Raw genomic sequence first — 11,456 nt, 5'->3', positions numbered from 1 at the left:
TTGCTTTGAGCCGAGCATCTCAACTCCGTAACAGAAAGTCGCGCACCTCTGATCTCTCTCTCGCTGGCGGCAGAACGTCGATGAGGGCGACGAAGCATAAATGAACCATGACGTGAGGCCATTGAACATTCATTGACCGGATCAAAGGAATTGCAACCAACATGGAGCTGAGGTTCCATGCCTGGTCAGCTTCGATGTCCGATGCTTCATGCATGTCATGACAACTCTGCGTCGACGGCGTCAGTACAGTACCTCCTAACTTACGGTAGGCTATGCAGCCCGGCATGATCCTTCGAGCTGGAAGTAGATGCTGATAATGACATCCCACATCTGACCTCCCAAAGCACGCCGGGAGCTGCAACACACTACAACTGTGGCTTGTGAAGTAGCAGCACGGCTGGTCACGTCCGTGCTAGGTGTTTCCAGCGTCTGGCCCTTCCCGTCTGGTAATTTTGGGTCGTGCGATGATTTGATGCTAGTTGTCAAAAGGTCTGATAGTATCTCTTTGCATCGAAGGTTGTTCAGATCCACATGGCACAGAGTCCTCTCGAGCATCCTAGCTCTATAGTAGTGCGTTAGCAGCGAATCGATCCTCGCAAACCGGCAGCGAAAGCGGATGTTTGGCCATCAGGAATAACTTTTGATGGAAAGAGACACTGTAGTATTACGATTTGATAAAAGTTCAGCCAACACATCGAGGTACTTAAGGAAGAAAGGAGACCTAGTCATGGAAAAGCAGTGAATGGAAGCAAGCAAGGAAGGAGCGGCGTGCACTGACCAAATCCGACGAGTTCGTCTCATCTCGCATCACATCGACTTCATTTCGCATCACATCAACTTGATCTCGCGTCACATTATCATCATTCTCCTCCGCCTATCGCACATCGCCGAGCCTTTGGTCCATTGAGAATCCCTGGTCTTTCAACAAGATCATGGACTGGACTGGCGGCACGCGTCGTCGCTATGCCGGCAAAGGCAAAGGAAATGCTGTCTTGCAGAAGCAGAAAGCCCATTTTGCCAAAGCCCGCGCTACCACAGGCTATCAAGTCATACCAGAGACATATGTTCAAGCGGCAGCCTCGTCAAGAGGACATCTCCCGCGAATGATCGCATCTCCCTTTGGGCTTGATACTTTAGACCCACGCTCGCATGAGACCTCACATGGCCGCAGCGACCCCATGCGTAGCCACGGGCAGAGTCAACATCATAACACTGACCGCGCAGCACGCAAAACTACGCGTCAAATGCACAACGCATGCGAAAGGCCAGACGCGGCAGCGACTGAAGAAGACAGGGCGCTCATCGCCAACCGTAAGCGACTACTGGCTCAAGACGACTGGCTTGGTCTTGCAGCTACTCGACCCGTGCGTCTTACATTTCCATCTGATCGCGATAGACAGCGCATTGGAAAGCGCCGCAAGGTTGACAAGCCCAGAATTCGCATGGGCCAGCCAGCGGAACATCGCACTGTTGCACGTCCGAGCGAAGCACGGTTTGAAGCTATGATGAGCGGTGCCATCACCAACGATGACATACAGATCAAAGTCGGGACGGACGCCTTTTTGAGCCAAACGCAACCATCTCGACGGTCTCGTGATTCGCCCAACACTAGCATTCGTCCTGTTTCAACTGACTTTGGTCCCATATCTGAGGAATCCATGCTGATGAAAGCCGACAGTGATGGGTTCGAGGCACTAGATGAAGATTGCCAAGATGTTCACAAGGCTATTGAAGTTGTGGAGCCTGCTGAAGTCCACGAGTACAACAGGCAAATAGTTGCCGAAAAGGCTGACTACATAAACGGCCATCAAGATCATGCAGCGGACCGTCCGTGGAAGAACTTATCTCTGTACGGAGATTTCCAACCGTATTCGCCATCCGCCGCAATTGACAGCAATGCGAATTCACCTACAATTGCCGCGGATCGCCCTGCCGTCGAGTCCTCATCCGCGCGCAATGTTAGCCCGCGCATGGGCCAACACGTGCTCACATCGCTGGATCGCGGAGAGCAAGGTCGTTCCACCGTCAACGATTTCCATGTGAAATATGAACGAATGCATCGGGCCCAAAACCTGGTCACGGGAAGAGTGACATTGTCTTCCCAAGGAGCTTCATCAAAGGACTCGCCATATAGACCTCGCAGCGGGCTGCCAGGCACCAAGTTTGCTGGAGAGGCCGAAATGTCCACATCGGACGTTGCCGATGAAGAACATGATGAGCAGGTCTGGAAAGGCTTCATGCACGTAAGACAAGCGGTATCCAGTGGAGCCTCTGTGGCTGCTCTGCGATCATCAAGCCAGCATTTGACACAATCAACAACCAGTGTTTGGCCAAGGCTTACCACTGCCGAAGCCAATTTTGACGATGAAATGCTCGATGAWCAGGAATACCCACATGACTACCACCCCCAAGCAGACACCTACACGCTTCAGCAGTCGGACAATGTGAAAGGAAACGACGCAGCCATCCCAACCATCTCCCCTTCACCAGCTCATCATCACACGCGACACTTACTCCCCGAGGAACCAGTCGCAGAAGTCACACAAGAAGATGACGACCAAGACCAACTCTGGAGACAATTCGTACTAGGTAGCCAAAGTAGCCAAAGTCAGCCATCCCCAAGCGGCAGATACAAAGCATGGACCAACGATTCCATTGAGATACTCCCTGCTCAACTCTCCTCAGCGGCGGCGGCGGCGTCTACAGACGAACAACTCCGATCAGACAGAATGACTACCGGTGGGGGATCTACATATGCGTATGCACCGACAGATTCTCAAGATGACATCTCGTCTYAAAATCGAACAAATACATCGCTGATAGGCCATGCCACCACAACGATCAATCCCGAGAGGGAGGGCAATGAGGAGGAGGAGTCTGAATCTAAGCTACAGAACAGGCGAAAGACAGGTAATATTCATGCTGCGAATTCACAAGCACATGGCATGCCGAGACGAGATTATGGGATCAGAAAGAGAACGAGATATGCACCTGTCCCTCGCGTTCTCCCCCCACGCGTGCTGATGAAAACGAAGACATTGGCTCCGCCGAAGAGTATATATTGATTTGTCGATGGGTAGTGATGATTGATTGATTGATTGATTGATTGCTTGTTGGTTCGCACAGTCGACATAGGATCAAGTTTATATAGTTGCTGAACCATCAATATGATCTGTATGAGATGAATGGGTATCACTCTTTGATATGTATGTGGAGAACGCTCGTTTGCACAATACAATATAACAATCGCTTTCGTGATATTCTCACAGTCCAAAAAAAAAATGAAAGAAGGATACATACGAACAAATCTCCGCCCATCCTCTGGTATCTTCCGTGTCGTTAAATAAAAAAAACAACGCCGTGCTGTCATCCAGTACCAAAATGTCTCACACATATCCAAAGATAAAATGGTGGTGATCACCTCTTCTCCATAGAAGGCCGATGAGTAGAAGCAGGCAACTCCTGCACATCCGACCCATGCATTTCATAAATCGGCGTACCACCACGAATTTCCGCCGGAACGCCCTTCGCAGGTTGAAAAAATTCCCCAACACCCCCACCCATTTCCGAGTAACCATGTTTATTCGGATCGACCGCAGCGTAGGCACTACTATCCATTTCTTGAGGGGCTTGTTTATGCGGGGCGTAAGCTTCGTGGATTTGTCCGTCGCCGGCTAATTCGCCGCCCATGGGGGAGGAAATGATGGGTTTTGATTCGCCGTTGTTGGGGTCTGTTTGGGAGTTGTTGTGGTGGGAACTACTGCTGGCGGAGTTGGTGGCTTCGAGTTCTGCGAGACGTTTCTTTTCGCCTTGGTTTTTGCGGCGCTTGAACCAGATTAGAGCGCCGGCTATTAGAGCTATTGCGAGGACTCCGCCGACTACACCGCCTGCGATGGCTCCTGTGTTTGAGCTGGAGTCGGAATTACTAGCGCTGTTCATTGTCTCGTTGGATCTTAGGATGGATTTGAGACTGCTGGTTGAGATTTTGCTGGAATTCCAGATACAAGGTGCGACTGTGAAGTTTCGGTTGTCGTAGTCTGAGATGAGATAGGCTTCTTGAAGGAATGTGCGGCCTAGGGTGTATTGTGTGGTGTTCGCGGCTCTTTTGAGGGGGAAGTAGGCCGAGGAGTTKGTATCGGGAGGAAATCGCAGCTCCAAGTCGAATGCGCTGTAGGGTAGCACAATGTCCACCGTGGCGTCATTGGCTTGCGATCCAAGCGTGAAGGTCACGTTGGGATTCGATTCTTGTAGCTTGGATCGTAGGCTATCGCTGATGATGTAGTATTCTCTGTATGCATCGTAGGTGATGCCAAAGGCTGACTCGAATGCTTTGCAGGCTGACTCTGGAAGCCATATCTGTGCGACCGTCGAGTCGATTAATAGACTAATATCTCCGTCCGGGAGAAGGTTGGAAGGCGATCCCACATCGGTGGTGATGGCTTTCAGGTTGACAAGTTGTTCACGACCAACGTCGTCATTAAATGGAATAGAAATGTTCTTTGTGGCGTCGAAACGGTTTTGGTCATAACCTCCCAGGACTAGGGATCCATATACTCCGTTCAGTCTGTATTGATTTCCAGCAGTATAGCCATACGTCAAGGATGGAATCGTGTTGTTATTCACCAATTGTTGCATGAAAGACGGCTGAGGATCCACGAAGGTGGTGAAGTTGGAAGGAGCCGGATTCAAACCAAAGATACCAATCCAGAAATTCTGAGCCTCGAGGCTGAAAACAGTAGAATGTTGGACCGTTGGACCGCCAGAGCCCTGCCATCCGAGCGTGATGGTATCGAATCCCGACCGTGCAGATGTGTCCAAACCAAGATTGATCTCAATCCCAAGCTGGAAGATACTGTTGGGCACCCATGTGAGGGATTCATTGGGGAGGAACAAGAATCCCCGATCATTGGAGCAAGACTCTCCAAACGCTTCCACCGGCTCACACCCTCCAGCTCCCACGGTGATGGTGGAGAAGGCCGACGTGCCTATGAAAGCCCGCACATTCTGGGCAGCCGTGCCGACCTGAAGGGGAAAACTGGACCATTTGCCGTCTTGAACAATGGATGCAACGTCAGTCACATACATCTATCTCCTCTTTTCTCCTCCTTCCATTTACTCACCAACTCCATCCCAATATTGGCTGGGCGCAATGTTTATGGCGGCGGGTATGACGGTCGCATTCTCGTCCGCTCTTCGTAATAGGGGTTGAAAGGTGCGCGACGAGGCATAGGAGGTGAGCGAGGAGAGCGAGAAAGCAGAGGCGTGAGAGGCAAGGAGCAACAGCGTGCTGACGAGCGCGAGTGCAGACCTCCTCCGTTCCACCGGACTCGAGGACATTTTCGGCGAGGAAATCTCGGGGGGGGGGGGGGGGGGGGGGGGGGGGGGGGGGGGGGGGGGGGGGGGGGGGGGGGGGGGGGGGGGGGGGGGGGGGGGGGGGGGGGGGGGGGGGGTTCGTAACCGGGGAATGGCGGCGTGGTACAACTCTCACGTCATCGAGCGCATTATATTGTCGCGCGTCCACGTCTTCCAATGCTCGGGGTGTACAAAAAGAAGAGAGTCGACAACAGTCGCGCGAGAGCACAGACGAGATTCAATACCACCGCAGAGTTTACCTTAGACCAGGCCTGGACAGCGCACAGGCGGCTAATGAGCACGAGTCGTGGAGGGTAAAGAAAGGTAGTTCTAGCGTCGGGCGAGACCTCGTACTCAGACGCCATCGACCGTATATGAACCATGCAATCCTCGCTTAGAGTCTTTTGAACTTCGGTCATGACATGTATCTAGATGTAACTCGCCACCAAAGTCACCGCGATGGAACGAACTCTGAGAAGGGCAATGTTTCTAGAAGGCGACTCTTTTCTGGTTCGTGGCTCCGCCGTGGCGGTCATGACAAACTGCGATGCACAGAAGATCATCGGCGTCTATTTCTGGAGACGGGAATGGCGGTTGGCCGAGAACCCGTTACGAGCGAGCGAGCGGCCTGATGATGATGATGATATCGTTGCTTTTTTCCTCGCACATTCGCCGACTTCTCTTCGCGGCTGGAYGTCTTCTTGCACGGGATACTCCAGCAGCTTGGAGACGTGCTTCTTGAAACACATCATGGTCGTGCGTCCTTGTCTAAACAGGCCAAAGCTGTGAAACTGYAARAGATCTGCCGACCATGGAGCCGGAATGGTTCAAACTCTATTCATCATCCTTGGCATTTCGCATCAACTACCTTACTCGTAACGGACTGCATCTGTTGGACAATCTACGTGTATGGAATAATGGAGAACAATAATCATCTAACAAATTCAATCTTATGGAGATATAGGCAGACAAGCCACGACTGGAGAACAATCGTCCAAGAAATATCAATCTTATAGAGAAATGGAAGGTAAAGCCGTATATAGAAGTGAAAAAGTATCGTAATTACTACTCCAGGTAGCAGAAAAGAAGTAAAGTAGTTTGAACTATTACCACCAGCGAGCGAGTAAGTGGGTAATATAATAGAAATGTAAAAAGCCATCAGGCGTAAAAAAATCCACCAGGCCATGTGAAGTAGTCACGATAATAATATATCGTACAATCAAATCCGCCTCATCAGAGAGAGAGAGCGCGTTGGATGAAAAAGGTCGTCCGTCAATCATAAGCGGATCTGAAACATCTCCAGTTCGCAACAAAAGAGAAAAAAGAATAGGCCCGCCTCCCAAAGTCTTCTGGGAAGCAAGGCCGATGAGATCCAACATTTCCTCCAAAAGAATATAACACCACAACACACCTCTGCATCTTCCATTTCTATGCAGAATCCACCCAACCAACAAGTCGATTCGCAACATCACTCGCGTAGGTCAACGTGCAGCAACCCTCCTCAAGGTTCCCACTAGCAGCGATCCCCCCACCATTATACTGTCTCGCAGTCCTATACCAAGCACTAGCCTCATCAGGTTGTCCTCGAGATTGTTTTTCTTTACATTGTTGCAGACCATCGCCGGTAGGAGTTCCCAAAGTGCCATCCTGAATCATCTGCAGAATTTCCGAGTCCGGACACGGGGTTTGTACCGTGGGGGTATTGCAAGAACCGGTTCCTTGGTGGGTTTGCATTAGGCCGGGGTTTTGGTGACCCCAGGAGGTGGTGATGACTCGGACGCAACCTTTGGATTCTTGCATTATGATTGCCAGGATGAAGCGTTCGTCTATTTCTTCGTCTGAGGAGGCGGATACGGATTTGATGGCCGTTTTTATGCTGGCGATTTCTTCTTCGGAGTTGTTGGGGAGATTCCAGGTTGCACATCCGGATAGCATGTCTGGCTTGTTGATTTCGAACTAAAGTGAATGGTTAGACTTAGACGGTGTTGAATGTTGATGAGCACGGATTTCTTACCAAGGTTTCAAAAWCCAGCCATGATTCCATCGAAGGCCATCCAGCGGCCACGGAGCCGTCACCGCTGTATGTTTTGTAGCTGATGGGACTCGACGGATGGCTCAGAGGTACTTCCGGCTTCTTGGAAGGTACCATCAGCGCTTCCGACGTTGGGGACGGTGCAGATGGCACTTCCAAGGTGGTGGAGAAATCCAATGATGACATGGGTGTGAATGGCACTTCCAACTCGGCGAAGGAATCCAATGATGACACGGGAGTCGAGAATGGAACTGCAGGCTTCTCCACAGACAATGGATACTCGGATGGAAGTGCAAGCTCATTCATTCCGCCCATGGTGGTTGTCGGGAGCGACTTTCCACCGTAAAACATATTGAAAGCAGCACTGTGGAATGAGTAAGGGATAKAAGCATCCATGCCACCCTGTATCGACTCGGATGTTGCTTGGGCCACCATACTTTGCGTGGGGTTCGGTAGTGTGAACATTCCACTCTGCGAGGATTCGGAGGGTTTGGCGAGTGGGTTCCACGGAAAGAATGAAGCCACAGGAGAGTGGCTTTCAGGGGAGTAATCGCTCGTCTGGAAGGATGATACCGTAGTCAGAGTGGCAGCCGCGGCCATGGTCGTCTTGAAAATGGCGTCAGGGGTCCACATGCCATTCTGGAACGCACTGAGGAAAGGTGGAATGGCGGCCGAAGTCTTTGCACTAGCTGCTGCTACTACATGTGGTGAGAACGGCTCCGAAGTCAACCCACATCTGGAGACGCAATATGCGATACCTGTGAGGAGATTGTAACAGGTTGCGTCGAGGGCGGGGTTCCAGGTCTTGAAAGTATCCGACGTGATGCCATACAAGGTCGCAATTGTTGCGCAGTCCTCGCCGTGATCAACGACGTGCCATGCTGAGCATCCGAGAACAGCGCCTGTAGCAGTCGGTGCTGGAGCAGGGACCGCGTTGGCACATGTCGGAACTTGTCGCTTTTCATACACCGCAGCTGGACTCGGTTGTAAGGGGACAACCATGCTTCCAAGACAATCGGAAGGCATGGTCTCTCGTTTGACATGAGATCGAGCTGCGGTGATTTTGGACGCTACATTTGTCAATGCGGTATAAGTGCCGTGCTCCTGGTACTCGGTCGTGAGGGTCGATGTTCCTTCCGGTCGAATTTCTAACACTACTCGCGCTGGGACCAGAGTAGGGGAAGCAGAGGGAGACGGTGTGGATTGCGCTTTCGCTTTCGCTTCCGACTTTGGCTTTGTTTTTGATTTCGCGTTCGACACTGTTGGCATTCCGACAACTGTAGCCATAGTTGTGAATGTGACGATGCTCGACAAGGTGTTGGTGACGATGATGGTTCGTAAATCGCCCCCTCCACTTTTGCCAACCGTATATGTTAGAGTCTTTGTGTCATGAGAAGTGACCACCTTTGTGGCGAGCACGCTGGCGCCGAAGCTAGTGAAGTTCAAGGAGTTGCTCGTGCCATTCCTCGCAAGGTTGGTGCCATTGCTCGCGAGGGTGCCATTGCWCGCGAGGGTGCCATTGCTCGCGAGGGTGCCATTCCTTGCAAGGTTGGTGCCATTGCGATTGCTTCCGAGGGTGGTACCATTCCTCGCGAGCGTCGCATTACTGGCCATCGTTCCATTCGAGGCCGAGCCCACAGTTCCATTCGATGACCTAGTGGAGTTAAAGCCAGAATTGAACGGAGCTCCAGTTGAAAACGCAGGTGGCGAAGGTGCCGGTTCGCCCTTTACAGAACATAGTCCATAGTTTCGAAGAATCATTTGACATTTTTCTGTAATAGCTGGATAGTATGATTCGGAGATGCCGAGCTGGATCCCGTGGCCGAGTGCAATTTCGCCGCAATCTCTGCCTGCGTGGAGTCAGTGATCTGTTGTGTAGACTGTGAACTACGTGGTCCAGACTTACTGCTCGGTAGGAAGTAATCCGCAGTGCAATCCGGGATAGCACTTGTGTTTGTATTTGTGGTAGAGTTCGCAAGATCTGTAGAAGTTTGAGCAATCCYAGGTATTGAATTATTGTCATTTTGGGTACTGAGGGGGGAAGGGCGTGCATTAGCTTGACCAGCCAACAGTGCGAGGGGTATTAGCTAATTGAAGGTCAGAAGGTTCCCGTGTAAGTAGTACGCTCATTTGACTTACATGGTGTTTATGCATTTTCCGAGTGCGATTTGACGACTGGGGCATATGAAACAATGAGGGGGAAGAGGTGAGGAGTGATGAGGATTTGTGCGAGATTAAGCCCGGTCGGCAGCGCAATGGTGGTTCTTTGGGGTCGCCCAGCGTAGGATTCGCAGGCCGATGGCCAGAACAAAGGGCCCCCTGCGTTGGATTGATAACCCGAATTAACAGCACTTTGTTCCTCCCGTCGGTACACTGGAGCAGAAGATGGAAGGCCAACTGCCAGCAAGTTTGTGCCTCTCTGCGCTACACGTATCCAGGGGGGGTGATATGGATGATGAGCAAGGAAGCGGGTAGGGAAGATTGAAATGTACTCAGCTAGTTTGACCCGTCGATATGTCTCTTGTCCTGGGTTGCTTTCTCAACTTGTTTGAAGCAGTTTTGTCAGGTCGAGAGTGTCTGCGCTTCTTGTTGTTGCAGAAGGGGGATGGCGAATGTGCTAATAATTGAAAAAGAATGATACTCCCGAAGGTGTTTGAGATGAGTTGAAAACGGCAGAGAAAGAAATTCTGAGAAGTAGTTCCCTTATAGTTCCAATGGCTTGAGTGCTGTTGACAGCTACAAAGATGTTGGCCAGTGAACACCACCCCTACGAACGTTTTGCCAGGAGTTGGCTCAGCTCAAACGGTCTGCTTGGCCCCAAGCCGCGTCATGAGATCATCAGTCGTAGCCGTTATTTTGCAGAGGCTTTGAGCGTAGCAGATGTCGGACTCTGCACGATCCTTGAAGATGTGCAGTAGGTGGAGAAACCCGTGCGTTCGGTGTGTTTAATGCAAAGTCCCCCGCAACCGATCCAGAAGGCTACAGAGGTACAACTGCCGCACTCGAGGCCTTGGTCCGGCTCCGAAGATGGTCGTCGAGTTCAAAAACATATGCAGCGTTTGGGATCACTTGCCATGCCTGCGCTTGTAATCGTGCACAAAGTCGGACGGGGGCTCAGAAAGATAGGTAGTTCTCAAGCTGCAGCTCGCGTAGAATTAATGCCGCCAGCTTAGGTCACAGCGGGATGCCGTGGGCGGTATTGCTCCCGCTGATCCGCGAGTTGAAGACCTATGAGCCTCGATAGTTGGACTGAACACTGCTGGCGCGTCGATTCGTCGCGTGCAAACAGGATCGAACATGCAATCGTGCCCTTGGACGTTTTCCATAGGTACGGTTGGGCGCAGCATCCCTGTTGTCAGGTAGGACTGGTATAAGAACGCTCTTTCTTAAAACGGTTGAGACTCTCCCAACACCCTTTCTGTGTACAAGCAGGAGAGCGAAAGAGTCGGCGCTGTGTCCGATCATCGTAATATCTATCATTCACAGCCTTATGATCAAGCATTGCTTAATGCCTAGGTAGAAAGTATGTCAGCAGAATAGCAAAGCCCGAACCGAACTGTGAACAATATATCATGATTCCGACCAATGGCAAACGATGCATCGCTTGCGATTGACAAAGATGGGCATTGCAACCACATCAGTTTCGTATCTATGGCCACAGCAACGTGTTCAACCACCCGCCGCCGCTGACATCGTTGCACACGCGACGTTGGCAGCAAGTAATCGCCCGGCATCGCGTCTATCATATTTCCAGACGAGTGCCCTTCCTTCGACTGAGATAGTATCTGCGACAAAATGATGAGAACCTGTTCTTCCAAGTGATAATCACTCATCATGAGCTTTCCGGAAGACCAGACGGCAGCTCTCTATTACCAAGGCGTGTTGTCCTGAGACCAACGCCGACTGTTGACACATCAGGTAAATGAGTCTGGGTTTGTTGTTATGCGACGTCTTGATGAGAGCACCGAGAGGGATGGCGTGGACTCGCCGTGGAGTCCTCTTTCTTGCGTGCTGAAAGATGCTTTTGGTGCATCCGTCGGTGGCGTTCTGGGTAAAAGTTATGAAGTTCCCG

At 51.3% G+C, this 11,456-nt stretch overlaps 3 protein-coding genes; 1 reads left to right on the top strand and 2 right to left on the bottom strand.

Moving 5' to 3' along the window:
• Positions 1–932: 932 nt before the first annotated feature.
• RCC_10531 (uncharacterized protein) lies at positions 933–3,065 on the top strand (the record flags this gene model as incomplete). Its single annotated transcript, XM_023775759.1, has 1 exon — positions 933–3,065. The coding sequence occupies one exon, from the start codon at positions 933–935 to the stop codon at positions 3,063–3,065; it is 2,133 nt and encodes a 710-aa protein (XP_023631527.1).
• A 352-nt stretch (positions 3,066–3,417) lies between these two features.
• On the bottom strand, positions 3,418–5,337 carry RCC_10530 (uncharacterized protein; the record flags this gene model as incomplete). XM_023775758.1 has 2 exons in its annotated part: positions 3,418–5,051; positions 5,121–5,337. The coding sequence occupies 2 exons, from the start codon at positions 5,335–5,337 to the stop codon at positions 3,418–3,420; spliced, it is 1,851 nt and encodes a 616-aa protein (XP_023631526.1).
• Positions 5,338–6,780: 1,443 nt separating this feature from the next.
• On the bottom strand, positions 6,781–9,538 carry RCC_10529 (uncharacterized protein; the record flags this gene model as incomplete). XM_023775757.1 has 4 exons in its annotated part: positions 6,781–7,308; positions 7,367–9,234; positions 9,291–9,471; positions 9,524–9,538. 4 exons carry the CDS (start codon positions 9,536–9,538, stop codon positions 6,781–6,783), a joined length of 2,592 nt encoding a protein of 863 aa, XP_023631525.1.
• Between the last annotated feature and the right edge of the window lie 1,918 nt (positions 9,539–11,456).

This window comes from Ramularia collo-cygni, assembly GCF_900074925.1.
Source record: "Ramularia collo-cygni strain URUG2 genome assembly, contig: RCC_scaffold22, whole genome shotgun sequence".
Classification (NCBI taxonomy): Eukaryota; Fungi; Ascomycota; class Dothideomycetes; order Mycosphaerellales; family Mycosphaerellaceae; genus Ramularia; species Ramularia collo-cygni.
The sequence above is the reverse complement of the archived record's forward strand: the minus strand, read 5'-3'. Positions and strand labels throughout refer to the sequence as shown.